The following is a 21,599-nucleotide window of genomic DNA, read 5'->3' as shown; positions in this document are numbered from 1 at the left end:
GCCACGCTCATGACAGGTAAGGGGGAGGTGCAAGAGAAGACCAACAGCTGACGTCACTGGAAAAGATCGCACCGCCAGTCCGAACCAGATGTTCAGCGTCTATGTTAATGCCTTCAATACATTATTTCTTTCCTGTTGTCTCTTGAGTCCCCTTGGAGTGCCTCTGGCCTTCTCCGACCGACGCTGTCTGTGGGAAGCCCTGCTGGGATTACATAATGACACCCCTCTCCCCCTCTTCAATTTAAACCCCCGGCGCACTTTTCTTGGCTGAACACAGTATGGGCCCTCTTGTCTTTCTTCAGCTTCTGCCAGACTTGTCTAAAATTGGCCTAGACTGGTGGCTGGCAGACCAGCACACCCTTAAATATATATTTTGTTGTTTATGCTGACATTTAGTAGCTGCTGTTTGCATTTGATACAAACAAGGGAATGAAATATCCTGAACTTTAGGAATGTGATTTGGAATAAATGTGAGGAGAAGTTAGCCCTGCTTGGATGTTAATAGTAATTATCATATGAGCAGTGGGCATCTGACTAAAAGTATTGTTAACTTTTTTAGACTAACCAACCAATTAACAAATGAAAATCTCAACAGATTTGAAAGAAATACATGACTTAGCAAAACTATGCATGTTTGCGAGTGTGTATTTCCGCACACCTGCAATTGGTTCCTTCCTCGGATCCTCAACATGTTCTTTCATGTCAAGGTTTTTGTCCCTGATGAGCCCGGGTGCTTTAAGGCGACGGTGTCAAGATCAAACAGTTCACTTCCTTGCTCATATCTGAGCATCGTCATCATCGTCTGGGGTCAAGTGTCAAGTACATGACAGCGTAAATGCAGAACAAACTAAAATAAACCTCATTATTTCTTTCTGAAGTGACACGGGGGGTCATTACTATTGCACGAGATTCTTTTTATTCTTTATAGTGATTACAATGTATATAATTTCAACAATAGAAATCAGCCTTTCTACAAGGGCTGTCAATCTCCTAAAAGGCTAATTGCTGCTTAGGGGAGCTAGACTGTAAAAGTGTTGTTATTACAGGCCAGCGGCAGCCGGCATTACACTTCTTACGTTTCCAAGGCCACCTTGCTTTCGACGTGGGAACACTGCAGGAAAGAAAATGGATTCCACAGCCCGAGGAGCTCAAAAACACGCCTCGCACTCTACCGACCTTTGGACTTTCTCATGTTGTAGCTTGGCTTTTGATTGTGAATGTAGATCTTTAGAAAAGGGCATATGCGCAAACAACCGTTGAGTTTTTTGTTGTCCTCTGTCAGTATGCCTCTATTCCACTGTGGCCTAGCACCCTGGGGTACAAAGGACAGCATTGTGGGAGAAATACAGCAGCTGCAGTGGACAGTGGCCGACTTCACGGGCAATAGCCGCCCCACCGACAAGGGCCGCTGTGAAACCGCATCCACGTAAGGAATCAATAAACCTTCCTTTTGCATCGTTGAACCGAAAGCTTCGTCAAAGTGCACCGTCGCAATGAACAGAAACTTGACTTTGCACTGTGGTAGTGGAAAAGCTCATGAGTCAGAGACAGGCCTTGCACCAGAAGGACAAAAACATAATGAGGGGAAGGCGTCAATGGTAGTCTGCAATTCCAAAGACAACCACAATTACAGTCCATTCTAACGCATATAACCTTCACTGACATTCTTATTTAGAAAAATTATCAAATGATGTGAAACTTAATGCCGATTTTCTTTTGAATGTAACTACTCGAATTCCATGCTAGTCTCCTTACTGTGGCTTAAATGGATTAAATCAAGGACAAGCTCCATTGTTGTGATTTGATAGTGTGTCTCCTTCTGATGTGTTCAATGTGACGCGCTTTCCTGCCAAACAATCTTTAAGTGACAGTGGTGTCAAACTCATTTTTATCGCAAGCCACTTCGACGTTACGGCTTCCCTCAGAGGGCCGTTATGACAGTGATACCAAAGAAATGTTTAATGGCCTCGTGCTGATAGATTTACACAACAAATAGATGGTTTACCAGTTTTGAAATCAGAACTAATGTTTTCTTCAGTTATTGTTCAAATTACTATAAAAAGGGTAAAACAATTCTTACAAAACCTCAACATTATTATTTATTACACATGCAAATTAAAAATGATGGAATGGATTTTAGCAAGAATCATAGGAGTTGACATGATTTGATCTCATGGGCCATAAAGAATGACATGGCGGGCTGGATCTAAGCCCCGGCCTTGGGTTTGACACCTGTGGTCTAAAATAGCTTTTTCATGTGTCTTTAGGATTTTTTGGTACATTCATCCACTGATGTTGAATTGCATTTTCTGTTCTGTTCTCTGGTGTTTGATAGACGTGATGGGATCCTCCTTAAACTCTCCGCAGATTACTGTCCAAAATGACTTTTGAAGACATTTTTCAGAGGTCCAAAGCAACCTCTGATTGATAAAAAATTATTTCTCATTACTTTTTGCCCTCTTAGTGAAAGGCCTTTCTTTGACTCACAACCTTTTCCACTACCACAGTGTGAAGCCAAGTTTCTTGGGTACGCTATTCCCGTAAGTGTTTTTCAGAGGTACTGGCAGAAGTGAGACTTAGAATGAGACAAGGGATGCAGTCACTGTCGTCTCTGTCCCAGATAGAGACATGGAAGAAGGCTCGCCCACAGTTGAGAAGGAGGAGGAAGGAGCAGGTTGTGCAAAACAGCAGGTTTCTCCATTGCTGTGGCTGCGTCTTTAATGACTTCCAGACTGACTCGCTTACGTTTTTTTTTTCTTACGGCGTCTAGACTTCAGCTCGAAGCTTCACCCAGGCCAACCGTCCAAAAACACGTCAAACGTATACACACACACTTTTTCCCCTACGTCCAAACGTCCTGTCCTCTTGGAAAACTAAAAGCTGACCAAAGAGAGACACAGCTGCTCTCATTCCCTCACCAGGGATCCACCCTGAGAGCATTTCATCTCTAATGTAGACTTTGAAAACAAGGCTGTCTTTTTTTAGTACATTCATTTTGTCTCATTAACCGCATCTACTGTGGCGCTGGAAGAAAAACGGATATCCCTTCCATCCCAGATGAAAAAAAAACATCGTAAATCTCCATGATCATAAGCTTTACTGCAAAATGACCTAAATGGACAGCAAACAAAACACCCGATTGTTTTCGCTCGTCACGCCAAATAAATCGAATCGAGCTCTCAATCTAAGTCAATCACAAAGTGTTAAGGGGATGAAATATTGAAGTCAACTGAAATCCATCTCTGCGTAAACTTTAAATGTTCTTTTTCAAACTGTTATTACATTCATTTGTAACGCAATACGCTGGAAATAAATGAAGGTAAATGCGCATCACACTGAATGATTAAAAAAAACTAAAATAGGCATCCTGAACCGTCTCAATGTCTGTAAATTACATGATGCGTGTATTTAGAGCTGAAGAAGCATTCACTTCTACCAAAGCTCCAATTATGTACTTTGAATGCTTAAATGTCAGCCAAGGTTTGCTGTAAATACAGAAAGATCCGCACAATCAGTCAACAATAACAACATCTAAAAAAAAACGTATGGCTTCCGTGTAGACTTTTTTTTCTTTGAAACACTTACAAATATCCGGCTCCTCGTCCGAGCCGTCCGGACAGTCTTTCTCGCGGTCGCAGCGCCATCCCTTTGAGATGCACGTCACGCCATCTTTACAGACAAATTGCTTCGGGCTGCAGGTCTTTGGAGCTGAAAAGCAACAGATCGGAATATGTTAAAACACTAGAGAAGAAAAAATCCTTTTGAGTCAATAATATTTATTCTGGGGTCTCATTAGTTTGAAGCGTCTGTTTCATTCTTTACCATTGGAGAGTTGCTGGCTGATGGAAAAAGAAAAGTGGTTGCAATCAAAGCATCTTGGAAAAGCTTTGCATAAACTTGAAGCTCCCATATACTGCATTCAGGTCAGTGGTTCCAACGGTACAACGCAAAGATAAGATCAAATAACATCCCCTCCAGTTCCAATCAAACACAATGTAGACAAATCCTTGTGGACCAGTAGAGAGACTAGATCAGGGGTCACCGGAACCCGAAACATAAGCAGGTTTCGCATGAATCATAATGTGTAATTTAAATTATTTACAAACCACAGATGTAACGATTAATCGACAACTAATTGATTATCAAATGTATGTATTAATCAGTTTTGTTATTACTTTTTATAATTGTTACATCTTTCATGTGTAATTTAAACTCTATACAAACTACAGAAGCAACGATTAATCGACAACTCATCGATTATCAAATTCATGTATTAATCATTTTTGATTATAGTCCTTTATGAAAGCAAACTGATTATCTTTGTATTGAATGGAAATAAAATTTAAAAAATCTATTTACTTTTAGGAACAGTGATCCATACTACATTACTGCAGTGAGATACTGTGAGATATCTAGCGTAATTCTTGAATGATTAATCATGAAGTAATCATTAGGCACACACTGGCTACAGTAAGTCATTAGGGGGTTTAGTGAGTTTCCTTTAATAAGACGTTGTCACTGACTGATGAAGGCCATTCTGACAGTGAAAAGGCAGCTAGTCTTATGAAAGTTTCTCTTTTTTCTCCTCGTCACTGCCACCTTCATACCCATTACAGTGAAAAATCCTTTTCTTTGTGATATAGTACTTTTTATAATCGCTCAAGGGGGACTTCAGTCGTCGTCAGGAAGCAACGTACCATTTTTCCAACAGCAACCTGTCAGTTTTTTGTCTACAAGCAAGAATTAAACCATGAGCCGGTCTTAAAAGCCTAAGATTTTACTGCCACTCCTGACTGCGGTCCGAAAGTGGACCGCAATCATTCTGTAACTCTGACTGACCTCCGTGGGTAATGACAATGTCAACCCCTAGATAAGAGCCTTTAGGTTTCAATGTGTTTCACACGGCATGGGCAGAATATAAAAAAAAAAAAAAATCACTAAGAAACACCGCTGTCACCTCGGGATTGTTTGGCACTACGATGGGAAAGTGCGCTATCATCGTTCACAGATGATGGAATGAAGGCAGCTAAGCGGTGTGACGGCATTTACATTTAAAGCTAGCCTCCACGGAGCTCAACCTAAAAACGAAGAATCCATCCTGACATGTTGCCGCACTCCACTTAATGCGTGTGTGTGTGTGCGTGTTTGTGTGTGTATACATGGTATGGCACGATTTCTCTCTGAGAAGTCACAAGGTTTTGATTTATTCATGAACGGTAGCCAGGATTACACTCAGGATGCATCACTATTTCCTTTCTCAAAGGTCTTTGTTTGTTTGCATGTTTGTAGAGATCAAGAACATCTGTAGCAGGCAGCGCCTGTCTTCCGTCCACAGCTTATTTCGATGCTGGAGCCTGGCAGGATACTCTGTTTCCAATAAAAGCTGTGGGTGGAGCACGAGGGGCTGGTGACAGAAACATATCACAGAGCTCAGGAAGTAGGTCAGGAGGTTAGAGAGATGGAGGTGCGAGTTACTGTAGAGTCAGTCTCCAAACATGCACGGTGTGACTTTTTATTGTTTATGTTGATGGCGTGTTGCTAAGTAACACGCTACTCCAAAATGTGCACTCAACTAATGACTGCACGTTATGGAGCACATAAGAAAGGGAAAGACTGGTTGTGAATTGGAATTTCAGTATAATGAGGCAATATTGGAGTCTTTAACTTTGCATTTCTGTTTGAGGGAGCGACGTCGCAAAGGCATCGTGTCACATTTATAGCACCTTGTTAAGTAAAAAGACTGCTTATTTATTTATTTCATTTAATAGTGTATTTATGTTCAATGAAGTCTAAAAAGACTTAAGTAAAATCCATAAAATACTGTTTGTTTTTTAAGCCAAAGTAATTATGGTAAGTCATAAAGGTTGTTTTTGTTTTTTTTAAATCAGAACATACTTGACTCTTAAATGTCACTGTTAAAAGGCCCGGGTGTCATTTTTATGTGAGGCCGGGTTGTCGGAAACAGCTGAATGTAACTATTATAAGTGGTGAGCTAACTAAGTTACGTTTAATCAAATCAAGCAATCAGTAAAAGTAACTTATTTTTAAAGCAACTAATCTGTATAAGCTGATTGACAGAATTATTTTATTTTACATTTCACTGTTCAAGCTGCAAAATACGCTTCTAACACAGAGATGTCTGAACCTCAACCTGAAGACCATTTGGACCTCTCTATCTCATGCGAATTCATTTGCTTCCATGTCACGTATTTCAGGTGTCTTTGTTTTTTTGCTATAATGTAGTTATCAGCACGGCTCCCAAGAAAGTGAAAATAACAATTGATTGTGCTATCAAGAAGCGCTGGAAAGTGAGTGTGCCCTCCACGACACACTTGATGGTTAGCCAAGCCTTCAGCAATCCCTGTGGAAGATCATTAAGTAGCTTATTAATTCAAGGATGTACCTTGAAATACATGTCATGATTTCTCATCGTGACTTCTCAGCTTTCCTTCACAATTTTCCGAGCTCAAGTGGGATACTGAGATGAGATGGAGGAATGTCGCACATGACTAGCCCGTGTGTTTACCAAGGTAGAAGCTACTTTTGGGTCATCTCCATTCGGGCAGCAGCATCCCATATGCCGCCCCACACCCACCGCGCTGCCGACAAGATGAGTTAGGAAACGTCTTCTCCAAAGACAAACACCACCCACTCCTCCAGCCACAGCCCCATTTCCTCGTGCCCACGACAAGGCTAAAAATAAGTTGGACGTCTGCCTTTGGAGATCAGTGGGGGCACTCCAAAGTTGCAGCTGAGACTGTCAACAGGGGTGAGCGTCCACTCTTCAAAGTCGACTGCGGAAATTATATTATAAAAGGAAAACCTGTCTTCAAGCCAGATGATCCCCATTCATACGGCCTTGAGAGCTAACGCTCCAGGGGGCCGGATTTGTTCCTGACCCTTTTCTTTGACCTCCATATTAAGAGGAGAAAGGAAACAGAATTTTCCCGCAGGGCGAAGTTAAGTCGTAGCAAACTTACTCTGATTCATTAGTCTATGACATGAATATGAAAGATAACAAAGCTTTGCATTGGCCGCATCATGGAGGACAATCACTAAGAACTCACAAAACTTTTGTTTACAAAAAGATAATAAGTCCACTGCAACCTTTCTTGACGCCATGACGACTGCATAAACAATCTGAGCTAACCACCACTGTGGACTTAGTCCACGTTCCTTTCTGGACTAAGGATTTAATGACTCCGCCTCAAGTATGGAGAATAATAAAAATGTCAGGGCACACAAAAACACCGGGTGGGCGTTTTGGCTGAGGTAATTGCATAGCGTGCTTATTCAAAACGTTTACACACACTTGCGATATCTACTGGGGTTGAAAAGTTTAGTCTAGTCAAGATAGGGTGTACTTTCACGAGCAAAACAAGGAGTTTCTCAAGAACAGACTATAATCCTGCCATTTTAAATTTACTGTCCATTACGATTTCACAAGTATTTGAGGGGAAGCAGATAAACAACATGACAACACTGTTGCTCATAAATATCCTGACATCCAGTATGAGGAAGTCAAATCAAAATGTGTTATTTGTATCTTTACCTCTAAAACAAAATCACATTTTATAAAGAACAATCTTAAGGGTTTGGGCCAAAATTAGGAAAACATCAATTCGGCCTGATTGGTTAAAGTCTTAGCAGTGTTTCATCCTCCACCACAACAAAGGCATGAAGACATCCAAGGTTTTGCAATAGAGGAGTGGAGAAGATGAAGGGGGAGGAAAAGTTTCCAATTTGCCATGTTGCAAACATAGAAGGGGGCCCCAGCTGTGCTTCCTTGTTAAATAAACCATTTCAACAGAGTTTGGAGGAACTGCGCAAGATGGAGAAATGATAGAAAAGAAAGAGCTCGCGGATTGCAAATAAGGATTAACATGGGACTTTCAATGGTTTGAATAGCGCCAATGGAACTCATTATGTGGTTTAAGATTTTTGTTCTATCAATCATTTGTTATAGAATGGATAATTCTCTCTGAATGTTTAAAACTTCTGTTTCGATGCCATATTGTGATGTAGGCCTAAACCGACACAATAGATCAACAGCGCCTCTGCTGGTTGCAGCCATGTGGTGCAATCTTATTTTGCTTCCCGATACAAGGAAGCAATAATCAATTCCAAACATCATTGTCTCAATCATCAATTAAGCAATCATAACTCAGATCCGTAGTGTATAATAGGTCTACATAAGTATGTGTAACAAAAACCCAGAAGGAGACTTAACATCAAGAATGTCATTGTGTGTGACGTCGGTTGCCAAAGGAATTAGGATTTTTTTTTTTTTTTTACAGGTCAGCTCTGAGCACAAAGTAGATCTAAACAAGCCATAGTGGTACTGAAAGGCACAACCTCTTAACAAAGCCGAGTAATCACAAAAGCGCTTAATTAAGAACATCTCGGATGTCTGGCTAAGATTTCGCTACATACGACTGAAGCCCAAAGCTGTAATCAACCAAGACAGATATTTGTGTTAGCCTCAGCATTGGAACCCCGAGGAAGACGACTATGCGTCTTTAACTTCCACATGAGGACAACATAAAATTCAGTGGGGGGAGAGTAAGGATGGTAAATTTAAGAGAACCCCAAGGTGTGATACTCAATTATCAACAGTCAGTTTAGACAAATCCCTCCGCCATGCTGCCATTGCAAGAGCGCACGCTGTACGAAGCTGCAGAGGGAGAACGATGACAATTAAGCCTACTTAGTATGACGCTCAAGGGAAACATTAAAGGAGATTATACAAAATTCTTCTGTGCCTTTTCACAAGATCAGTGCAAGTTTCAAGTTTGTATGTGTGACGCAGGAGTGCCGAGTTCTCTAGAATGTTCACCATGCATTCTGAATTTGAAAGATTTCATTCATTTATTTTTAATGGCATTTTTATTGTGTGAAGGCGATGGCCTTCACACATATGTTATTCTACACCATTCTCTATTATTATTATTGTGTGAAGGCGATGGCCTTCACACATATGTTATTCTACACCATTCTCTATTATTATTATTGTGTGAAGGCGATGGCCTTCACACATATGTTATTCTACACCATTCTCTATTATTATTATTATTATTATTATTATTATTATTATATTTTATTCTCCACACTTTTTTGTCCCGCTTCTTCTTCCACATAATTCATCCGATTCACTCCGTTCCACTTTTGACGTATTCCAAATATTCACGAGATGAGCGCTTCCATTTTTCTCGTTCCGAAAATTTTCCGATTTCGCAAAATTCGCGAATTTACGACAAATTTTTCCCCATTCATTCTCAATGGCAGATTCGACATTTCACATTTACGTCATTCCCCATTTAAATTCACCTCATTCAGCACATTCAAACCACATTCGGAATGATTCTCGACATTCCCGAAATTCCCAAATTCAAAAATTTTACGTTTTCACGTTAAAAATTCCGACAAAATTTCACAAAATTTCGTTTTTCACCTCTAATTTCTACATTTTTCGACCGATTCAACCCATTCCAACTTCCAACTGTTCATCTTTTGCCTACCTATTCCACAACTTCCCACTTACAAAAAATTCCAAATTTTCAAATTTGAAATTCAACCAAATTCTTCGTAATTTCGTTTTTCTATTCTAATTTCTACATTTTTCAACCGATTCAACCCATTCCAACTTTCAACTGTTCATCTTTTACCTGCCTATTCCACAACTTCTCACATACCAAAAATTCCAAAATTTCAAATTTGAAATTCAACCAAATTCTCCAAATTTTCGTTTTTCTACTCTAACTTCTACGTTTTTCAACCGATTCAACCCATTCCAACTTTCAACTGTTCATCTTTTGCCTACCTATTCCACACCTTCCCACTTACCAAAATTTCCAAATTTTCAATTTTGAAATTCAACCAAATTCTACAAAATTTGGTTTTTCTACTCTAATTTCTACATTTTTCAACCGATTCAACCCATTCCAACTTTATTCACTTTGGTCACCTCATCCTTACCATATTCACCCCCTTCACCCCCACTTCCACTATGCTTACACAATTCAACCCTTGACCCCCACTTCCAGTGTGGCGGCCATCTTGGATTGACCCTGAAGTGCTCCCAATGAACCTAGAATGAACCGGAAGTGCCCCAAATCGAACCGGAAGTGACCTTAGGTAAACAGGAAGTGACCTCAGGTAAACCGGAAGTGACCCCAAATCAAACCGGAAGTGACCTTTTTAAACCGGAAGTGACCTTTTTAAACCGGAAGTGACCCCAAATAAACCGGAAGTGACCTCAGCTAGACCGGAAGTGCCTCTAATCAAACCGGAAGTGACCCAAATAGACCGGAAGTGACCCAAATCAAACCGGAAGTGACCCCAAATGAACCGGAAGTGACCTCAAGTAAACCGGAAGTGACCCCAAATCAGACCGGAAGTGACCTTTTTAAACCGGAATTGACCTTTTTAAACCGGAAGTGACCCCAAATAAACCGGAAGTGACCTCAGCTAGACCGGAAGTGCCTCTAATCAAACCGGAAGTGACCCAAATAGACCGGAAGTGACCCAAATCAAACCGGAAGTGACCTTATTTCAACATTAACTGCCCTAAATAGCTACATTAGGCGCTAACTTTTGCATTTATTGTGCGATTGAACCCGTTTCAACATTTTAACCCCAAAAGTGAACCTCCTGAAGCCCTTTTTTATCGTTTTGTTCCAAATTTCAAAAAATTTTGGCGCAATTGTTTTTTCTTTTAATTCCCACTCATTCTCTATGGGGATTCAAGATTTGCTCTAACTTCTACATTATTTAACCGTTTCAACCCGTTCCAACTTTCAACTGTTCATCTTTTGCCTACCTATTCCACAATCTCCCACTTACCAAAAATTCCAAACTTTCAAATTTGAAGTTCAACCAAATTCACCAAAATTTTGTATTACACTTCTATTTTCCACATTTCTCAAGAAATTCAACTAATTTCAACATCATTCGACATCATTCCCCAAGAAGTGATTCAAAGTATTCGCCTTCACACGCAATTTCTCCAGAAATTGCATTTTCTAGTTATTATTATTATTATTCTATTTTATTCCCGCCACTTTTTTGTCCCGCTTCTTCTTCCACATAATTCATCCGATTCACTCCGTTCCACTTTTGACGTATTCCAAATATTCACGAGATGGGCGCTTCCATTTTTCTCGTTCCGAAAATTTTCCGATTTCGCAAAATTCGCGAATTTACGACAAATTTTTCCCCATTCATTCTCAATGGCAGATTCGACATTTCACATTTACGTCATTCCCCTTTTAAATTCACCTCATTCAGCACATTCAAGCCACATTCGGAATGATTCTCGACATTCCCAAAATTCCCTAATTCAAAAATTTCACGTTTTCACGTTAAAAATTCCGACAAAATTTCACGAAATTTCGTTTTTCACCTCTAATTTCTACATTTTTCGACCGATTCAACCCATTCCAACTTCCAACTGTTCATCTTTTGCCTACCTATTTCACAACTTCCCACTTACAAAAAAATTCCAAATTTTCAAATTTGAAATTCAACCAAATTCTTCGTAATTTCGTTTTTCTACTCTAATTTCTACATTTTTCAACCGATTCAACCCATTCCAACTTTCAACTGTTCATCTTTTGCCTGCCTATTCCACAACTTCTCACATACCCAATATTCAAAATTTTCAAATTTGAAATTCAACCAAATTCTACAAATTTTTTTTTTACTCTAACTTCTACGTTTTTCAACCAATTCAACCCATTCCAACTTTCAACTGTTCATCTTTTGCCTGCCTTTTCCACAACTTCTCACCTACCAAAAACTCCAAATTTTTAAATTTGAAATTCAACCAAATTCTCCAAAATTTCGTTTTTCTACTCTAACTTCTACATTTTTCAACCGATTACACTCATTCCAACTTTCAACTGTTCATCTTTTGCCAACCTATTCCACAACTTCCCATTTGCCAAAAATTCCAAATTTGAAATTCAACCAAATTTTTCTAAATTTTGTTTTTCTACTCTAATTTCTACATTTTTCAACCGATTCTACCCATTCCAACTTTCAACTGTTCATCTTTTGCCTCCCTATTCCACAACGTCCCACTTACCAAAAATTCCAAATTTGGAATTCAACCAAATTCTCCAAAATTTCATTTTTCTACTCTAATTTCTACATTTTTCAACCAATTCTACCCATTCCAACTTTCAACTGTTCATCTTTTGCCTACCACAACTTCCCACTGATCAAAAATTCCAAATTCGAAATTCAACCAAATTCTCCAAATTTTCGTTTTTCTACTCTAATTTCTACATTTTTCAACTTATTCAACTCATTCCAACTTTCAACTGTTCATCTTTTGCCAACCTATTCCACAACTTCCCATTTGCCAAAAATTCCAAATTTGAAATTCAACCAAATTTTTCTAAATTTCGTTTTTCTACTCTAATTTCTACATTTTTCAACCGATTCTACCCATTCCAACTTTCAACTGTTCATCTTTTTTCTACCTATTCCACAACTTTCCTCTTACCAAAAATTCCAAACTTTCAAATTTGAAATTCAACCAAATTCTCCAAAATTTAGTATTACACTTCTATTTTCCACATTTCTCAAGAAATTCAACTCATTTCAACATCATTCGGCATCATTCCCCAAGAAGTGCTTCAAAGTATTCGCCTTCACACGCAATTTCTCCAGAAATTGCATTTTCTAGTTATTATTATTATTATATTTTATTCTCCACACTTTTTTGTCCCGCTTCTTCTTCCACATAGTTCATCCGATTCACTCCGTTCCACTTTTGATGTATTCCAAATATTCACGAGATGAGCGCTTCCATTTTTCTCGTTCCGAAAATTTGCCGATTTCGCAAAATTCGCGAATTTACGACAAATTTTTCCCCATTCATTCTCAATGGCAGATTCGACATTTCACATTTACGTCATTCCCCATTTAAATTCACCTCATTCAGCACATTCAAACCACATTCGGAATGATTCTCGACATTCCCAAAATTCCCAAATTCAAAAATTTCACGTTTTCACGTTAAAAATTTCGACAAAATTTCACAAAATTCCGTTTTCACCTCTAATTTGTACAATTTTTGACCGATTCAACCCATTCCAACTTTCAACTGTTCATCTTTTTCCTACCTATTCCACACCTTCCCACTTACAAAAATTTCCAAATTTTTTATTTTGAAATTCACACCAAATTCTACAAAATTTCGATTTTCTTCTCTAATTTCTACATTTTTCAACCGATTCAACCCATTCCAACTTTATTCACTTTGGTTACCTCATCCTTACCGAATTCACCCCCTTCACCCCCACTTCCACTATGCTTACACAATTCAACCCTTGACCCCCACTTCCAGTGTGGCGGCCATCTTGGATTGACCCTGAAGTGCTCCCAATGAACCTAGAATGAACCGGAAGTGCCCCAATTCGAACCGGAAGTGACCTTAGGTAAACAGGAAGTGACCTCAGGTGAACCGGAAGTGACCCCAAATCAAACCGGAAGTGACCGTTTTAAACCGGAAGTGACCTCAAATCAAACCGGAAGTGACCTTTTTAAACCGGAAGTGACCCCAAATAAACCGGAAGTGACCTCAGCTAGACCGGAAGTGCCTTTAATCAAACCGGAAGTGACCCAAATAGACCGGAAGTGACCTTATTTCAACATTAACTGCCCTAAATAGCTACATTAGGCGCTAACTTTTGCATTTTTTGTCCGATTGAACCCGTTTCAACATTTTAACCCCAAAAGTGAACCTCCTGAAGCCGTTTTTTTTCGTTTTTTCCAAATTTCAAAAAATTTTGGCGCAATAGCTTTTTCTTTTAATTCCCACTCATTCTCTATGGGGATTCAAGATTTAGTCTAACTTCTACATTATTTAACCGTTTCAACCCGTTCCAACTTTCAACTGTTCATCTTTTGCCTACCTATTCCACAACCTCCCACTTACCAAAAATTCCAAACTTTCACATTTGAAATTCAACCAATTTCTCCAAAATTTAGTATTACACTTCTATTTTCCACATTTTCAAGGAATTCAACTCATTTCAACATCATTCGGCATCATTCCCCAAGAAGTGAGTCAAAGTATTCGCCTTCACACGCAATTTCTCCAGAAATTGCATTTTCTAGTTATTATTATTATTATTATATTTTATTCTCCACACTTTTTTGTCCCGCTTCTTCTTCCACATAATTCATCCGATTCACTCCGTTCCACTTTTGACGTATTCCAAATATTCACGAGATGAGCGCTTCCATTTTTCTCGTTCCGAAAATTTTCCGATTTCGCAAAATTCGCGAATTTACGACAAATTTTTCCCCATTCATTCTCAATGGCAGATTCGACATTTCACATTTACGTCATTCCCCTTTTAAATTCACCTCATTCAGCACATTCAAACCACATTCGGAATGATTCTCGACATTCCCAAAATTCCCAAATTCAAAAATTTCACGTTTTCACGTTAAAAATTTCGACAAAATTTCACAAAATTTGGTTTTTCACCTCTAATTTCTACATTCTTTGACCGATTCAACCCATTCCAACTTTCAACTGTTCATCTTTTGCCTACCTATTCCACACCTTCCCACTTACCAAAATTTCCCAAAATTTTATTTTGAAATTCACACCAAATTCTACAAAATTTCGTTTTTTCACTCTAAATTCTACATTTTTCAACCGATTCAACCCATTCCAACTTTATTCACTTTGGTCACTTCATCCTTACCATATTCACCCCTTCACCCCCACTTCCACTATGCTTACACAATTCAACCCTTGACCCCCACTTCCAGTGTGGCGGCCATCTTGGATTGACCCTGAAGTGCTCCCAATGAACCTAGAATGAACCGGAAGTGCCCCAATTCGAACCGGAAGTGACCTTAGGTAAACAGGAAGTGACCTCAGGTAAACCGGAAGTGACCCCAAATCAAACCGGAAGTGACCCAAATCAAACCGGAAGTGACCCCAAATGAACCGGAAGTGACCCCAGGTAAACCGGAAGTGACCCAAAATCAAACCGGAAGTGACCTTTTTAAACCGGAAGTGACCTTTTTAAACCGGAAGTGACCCCAAATAAACCGGAAGTGACCTCAGCTAGACCGGAAGTGCCTCTTATCAAACCGGAAGTGACCCAAATAGACCGGAAGTGACCCAAATCGAACCGGAAGTGACCCCAAATGAACCGGAAGTGACCTCAAGTAAGCCGGAAGTGACCCCAAATCAAACCGGAAGTGACCTTTTTAAACCGGAAGTGACCTTTTTAAACCGGAAGTGACCCCAAATAAACCGGAAGTGACCTCAGCTAGACCGGAAGTGACCCAAATCAAACCGGAAGTGACCTTATTTCAACATTAACTGCCCTAAAGAGCTACATTAGGCGCTAACTTTTGCATTTATTGTCCGATTGAACCCGTTTCAACATTTTAACCCCAAAAGTGAACCTCCTGAAGCCGTTTTTTATCGTTTTGTTCCAAATTTCAAAAAATTTTGGCGCAATTGTTTTTTCTTTTAATTCCCACTCATTCTCTATGGGGATTCAAGATTTGCTCTAACTTCTACATTATTTAACCGTTTCAACCCGTTCCAACTTTCAACTGTTCATCTTTTGCCTACCTATTCCAAAATCTCCCACTTACCAAAAATTCCAAACTTTCAAATTTGAAATTCAACCAAATTCTCCAAAATTTTGTATTACACTTCTATTTTCCACATTTCTCAAGAAATTCAACTAATTTCAACATCATTCGGCATCATTCCCCAAGAAGTGATTCAAAGTATTCGCCTTCACACGCAATTTCTCCAGAAATTGCATTTTCTAGTTCAAACATAGTATTTCACACACCAATCATAATTAAACCAAGGAATGAGTTGGTTGATTCACAGATCAAACATCTATTGTGAATTTTACCGTTCAGATTCCTATAAAGAAATTAAAACAGGTGGACATGTGCGTTCAAACCATTACAGAAATTGTTAGGTTACGGATTCTAGTTATTGATCTGACTCCAAATTGCGATCAACACTTAACACATAAATTGCTATGTCCTAATCCACACACTGGCGCACCTAACAATTTTGCGAGTTCGTTCTGTCAAAGAGAAGACCAGTAGATCAATTAGACCAAATTTACCAATTATTTATTCCTGACAAAGCGCACTAATACAGGCCTGGGTCCCGGGTCCCTCACACTAAAACTCGTGCGTTTTTGTGACCACCAAAAGACGACACATTCTTCCGGGTTGCCCAGTTTTAAAGAAACACAATATGAATATTAAAGCATGCAAAATATTGTGAGATGATTGGTCGATGGCCATCTCCTCCCCGGTCCAGGTGTCGCTGAGGTCAGACGGTTGGGTTTTCCCCTCGAAGCTTGGTCTCATAGACGTGCTGTTGTTCTCGTTCCTCACCGACCTTGAGGTGGTCTCCTCCGGTACTCCCTATCCGGGCCTATTCCACAACACTTCGAAGAAAACAAGCTCATGCAGTTTGCCTGCACATTCCTCGGCCCCCACCAATCCACACGAGCACTCCAATACTAGATATTAATATGATTATAAGTTTAACACAACCTTAAAAATATGTTTGCAAACTCCCAAAAGCACATTTCCCTTTAGAAGGACGAATTATGTCCACCAGTCAACAATTATTTAAGCAATTATTCAAATGATGTCCTAATGTGCTGTTGATATTTGGATTACATTACTAAGCCGCGCAGGCAAAATAACAAACATCACACGAGCGGTGCCCGTGTTACACCGCCGTGAAAAAATGTGAAAACCATCCTCATTTTCATTGTTCCATTCAGACAGATAATACATATCATTCTAATAATACGAGGTTTTATCAGGGTGCTGAATCGCCGCAACCTGTCAGATGTGTCTGCTTCAATTTTAGCGAATGCTCATCTACAAAGGCCACCACTCTGCTCCCTCACACAACTGCCACTGAAAATATGGACGTCGGGCGAGCGAAAATACCACTGAAGAGTAAAATGGATGACAACGAAAGTATGAGATGCGTGGGCCGGAGCTTAAAGTAGAACATATTTTACTGGTAGAAGCGTTTCAATTGTCGATAGGGGAAAGTAATCATCTCTTAACAAAATCATTTGATGATTACAAAATAAATCGCCGCTGTCTTGAATTAATTGGTCACATACTGTACATGGCGCAATGTCAGCATTCTGTCTTGCTCTCTAGGCAGTGAAAGACCACAACAATGAGAGGTGAGTATGCTACAAGCCTTGTAAAGAAGAAAAATGCCTCCGCCGCCATTTGGGCGTATTTGGGTCCGGATGATAAAACGGAGCCTGACAACAAAGCAGAGGCCATTCGTCTCGGAAAGCTGCCACCAAAGAAGCCAACACATTACGCGGCTCCTGTGCTCCAATTCAAATGCTGCAACAAAAGAAACTAGAGCTGAAATACATCATACGGCACTAAAATGTGTTTTAGGATATTTCAATGTGTTCTGATTTTTTTCTACAAATCCTCAGCGTTGCCGGTGAACGAGATCAGATCTCAGTTGACTTTAAGTGCGGGCTAGACTGGTCACGAGCCAATCACAGGGCACAGATGGACAAGCCTCTCCCAATCACATTTACCGTAATTTCTGGACTACAAACCGCACCCGAATATAAGCCCCACCAGCTAAAATTAGAGGGAAATCCTGTTTTGTTCATATATAAGCCGCATTGGACTATAAGCCGCAGGTGTTTTAATGTTCAATTTCCGTATATAAGAGAATATGCGCAAATCGTACAATATCATAAAAATCATGAAAAATCCATAGATAAGTCAGAGCCGCAAAATACGATGCATATTTATTTTTATCATACTTTATCTGGTTTGTATATATATATTGTTTTTAAAGGGACCAAACATTCATTTTAGAAGAGACCAGCTGTCAATAAGTTTAAAGGTAAACACTCCCATTACCCAGAGGTACAACTTATCGACCAAAGTAATGAATATATTCAATTATATTCAATTGCCAAGGTAAGTCCATTCGATCTTTAAAATTCCAGCCCCACTTGATACTTAGTGGTAGTGGTAAACTGTCTTGTTAAGAAATCAATTTACAACGCTTTCCATTAAGTACAACAACGCTGAACCGCTTTAATGAAGTATAAATAATATATGTATGCATGCGAGTATGAATTATAATGGTGCAATGTAGTATTTTACAGTGATAAAAAAAATATTACATCCATGGCTCGCTCCATGGACTTGTTTAATCTTCAACTTAAACTGTGAAGAATTTGATGATACTTCTTAGCGCAATAATGTGGCTGGATTTCAATGAGCTTCGCTTGTTATTTTCCTTCCGAAAATCCACTGAGCAAAGGACTGGATTACATAGCAGCTACTTTACAGCGTCGCATTTGATATTTAACCACAGAACAAGCTGAGATATGCACAATTGGAAATGCATTTTCCACATGCACTTTCAATTTGAGTGAGCAAGACTAAGCTGCCAAATGCACTCCGTTTGCCATCTTGCTTCGAGTTGTCAGCAAACTGTCAAATGGGAACCTTTTGGCCATGTGATGTTGGCCACCCCGTTGATCTTCGAAGCAAATGTTACAAGTGAGGCCACATAGGGATAATGAATATTACATTTGTGAAAAGAGGCAGCAAATGTACTATAGAGTTCAATTTAGCAAGCAGACAAAAGTTGGCTGGGGTGTTTTTGCAATGACATTGTGTCATACGGTGAAGCAATCTGAATTCCTTCATTAGGGCCTTTTCCACTAAGCCCCCAATTAGCAGAGTTTTCAGAACAATCTGAGACTGTTCGCTGAGGTCTCCTCTGTGAAACAAAGGGCAGTTTAGACCCAATTAAACCAAAGGGCTTGCTGGTGACCTGGGGCCTGGCTACACTACTAAGAGTCTTTGGTGGTTCGGCACATGGCAAAACAACTCTATGCAAGACAGGAGAAAGAAAAAAAAAAAGACTTAATCCTTGAATCTGATTTATCACGTTTGAGAAAGGTTAACGTGACCAGGCTGGCAAGAGGGCTGGTATTCAGTTGATGGGAAATAATGACTCAAATCTAATAAAACTATTCAGGGGGAAAAAAACACATTTCACAATGCTGTATTTAAAAAAATAATAATAAAAAAATCAGTCACAGTGACCTTAAATCAGGGGTGTTAAACTCTGGCCCACAAGCCAAATTTGGAAAAGTAAGATTGTGAAAAGACCATGCACTACTTGGATACAACCAGCAGAGGCGCCGTAGATTCAGTCGCAACTACTTTGTAGCATGAAGATGAACAATATGACATCAATGATGGGGACTTGAGCTACACACTCCAATATGGTGCAAATCTTCCAGGCAGCATTCAAACAATACTGGCAAGGGAACAGAAGTTCAGGGTTGAAGCCATCTCGTGGAGTAACAAAGTTAGCAAAATTGCCAGTGGAGTTAGCACCCAGTATGAATGCAAGATGTCAATGTCAACTAAGTTTACATTTATTTATTTACTTATTTATTTGGTCCCTCAGGTCTGACTGTCTTGGGACCTTTTTGAAAGCAAAAGTGATTATCAATGTGATATTTAAGGCATGCTGACATGAGGCAATTTGTATTGTACAATTACTACGCAGTTAATTCAATTAAACATCATTATGACACGATGTTGAATTGGGTATTGGTTTTAAAGACAGATGAACAGATTGTTCATTTTCCCTATAGTCAAGGTGTTGACAAATGTCTACATCTACTTCTACAAGTGAGATTTGTAAGCTTGTTACAGACTTGTTGGTGGTTGCAGGCTACATTCAAGGTGGTAATTGAGCTACATTTTGTCGAGTGCAACAACAAGGCTTCAAAGATTTTTGGCTGGACGATGAATCCCATAAAATCCAGCTTGTGATTTAAAACAGACAAGCCTTGAAAGACTTCCAGAATTTAATATCACAAGCAAATGCTAATTAGTTTTAAAAGAACTTTGTATTCATGAAAAGGTTGAATAAAGACATAGATCAATGTTAAAAGCAACAAATTCCACTTTTCAACTGAATAGAATTGAGACTTTTCTCCTGCCACCGCAGCGAGGTGTGCGTGAGTAAGATTGGGAGGTTTTAATGGCTTCCAGAAGTTGTTCCAGACTGTGAAGGTGTGCAAGGTCAGTTGCTGGAAGAAGGGAGGGGGATCTTTTAGTCTGTAGATGGCAACACAAAAGTCATACTGGTTCCACTGGAAAGTCTATTATTGAATTTATTGAAAATGAGAGCGGATTTGATTTGATATTCTAAATTATATTGACAAATTATTTGAATTGATGATCAAAATTCTGGAATCCTCCATGATTTTGCAACAACATTTCAAGAAGGTTCTTCCAAAACAGAAATGTCAGATTATACTAAAAACTGTGAAGAAAAAGACTTTAATGCAAATTATTACTGTGGACCCCGAAGATAGGAGCTAAGGTTCAAGGTCCCCAGTTTGAGACCTCTAATTTTGACATACCGACACCACTCACTGGCATTAAAAATACACACACATCAAGTGCTACTTAAAAGCAAGAGCTCCTGGGGCCTGTGCCATCATTTTCTCAATGAATGTCAGTGCCTCCTCTCACAAAAAGAGGAAGGCTGACTGTGACACTGCAATATTCACTGCAATATTCACATGTGGCCCAAACAAAAGACTCATTTTAATTGGTGCCTCAACCTGGAGCAAGCAGTCGTGCACCGTGAGTTGGGAAAAAAAAAAAAAAAAAGCAGCAGGTGATAGGGAATGCATAACAAGATCGCTTACCATCAACAGCCCTGGATGGTGAAACGACTTCCGAGCTGTGCAACATTCCCAAGACGAGCAATCCTGCTGCCAGCACGTTGGCCGCTGTGCGCAACATTGTTGTGGTTTATCCGAAGAGAAAATTAGTCATCAATCGCCTCTTGGAGCTGTCACGCTGGTTGGTTGCAGACAGGCGAGAAGATGCTCCTCGCAGGGCATCCACTGCCGCTGCGTGCGAAACAGCGCGCTAAGTGTCAAGGCTCAAGGCTTCCGGCTCGGTCTTCACCCAGCCAGTCCGGGGCTGCCTCGGGGGCTCCCCGGATGCATGGACAGCCCGGACACCCTCTCGAAGGCTAGCGGGCGCAGCTAGCCTGGATTTTGCGCTCGAGTTGGAGCCGCTGCCTGCAACTCGATCGTCCGGGGTGGGTGAGGGTGATCGGGTGTGCTTTTCGTTCTGGCAGTGGAGGAGGCGAGTGGAGTGCGTCAAGAAGCTGGTGGAAGATTGGGAGCACTTTGCCGGTCGCCTCTGTCGCCGCTGGCCACAGATTGACGAGCTGGAGGTTCCGAGCGCCGTCAGCCAGCGGTCTGATGAGTGACGTCGGCTGGCCTTCCTCCTCTTCTTCCTCCTCCTCCTCTTCCTCCTCCTCCTCTTCTTCCTCCTCCTCTTCTTCCTCCTCCTCTTCCTCCTCCTCCTCAGATCCCCCCCTCAGTACCACATGCATTCTTCGAATTGTATATTGCACAGGTCGGTGTGTGTGTGCGTGTGTTTACGGTAATTTTCCGGAAAGTTTACGGAAATTTTGGGTGATTTAGTGGAACGGTATACAAAAGGTAAACAATCCATGTTCAAAT

The 21,599-nt window shown here is 40.0% G+C and overlaps 1 protein-coding gene across 4 annotated transcripts in view; it reads right to left on the bottom strand.

Annotated features, from left to right (window-relative positions):
- The window catches only part of LOC148390626 (low-density lipoprotein receptor-related protein 1-like), a 69,630-nt gene extending 48,246 nt beyond the window's left edge, over positions 1–21,384 (bottom strand). For 3 of the 4 annotated variants that reach the window (XM_088390317.1, XM_088390318.1, XM_088390319.1), the window contains exons 1-2: positions 20,769–21,383; positions 3,586–3,708 (exon numbers count right to left, since the gene is read on the bottom strand). In XM_088390317.1, the coding sequence (XP_088246443.1) occupies positions 3,586–3,708; positions 20,769–20,865 (220 nt within the window). In that variant the 5' untranslated portion in view covers positions 20,866–21,383. Of the gene's footprint in view, positions 1–3,585; positions 3,709–20,768 lie in introns of all 4 variants that reach the window. The other variant, XM_088390316.1, reaches the window with a different exon arrangement.
- Positions 21,385–21,599: the final 215 nt, after the last annotated feature.

This window comes from Syngnathus floridae, chromosome 11 (genome assembly GCF_059516105.1).
Source record: "Syngnathus floridae isolate MCC-2025c chromosome 11, RoL_Sflo_1.0, whole genome shotgun sequence".
In the NCBI taxonomy this organism is placed as follows: domain Eukaryota; kingdom Metazoa; phylum Chordata; class Actinopteri; order Syngnathiformes; family Syngnathidae; genus Syngnathus; species Syngnathus floridae.
Note: the sequence above shows the minus strand (reverse complement) of the source record. Positions and strands in the feature narration are given on the sequence as shown.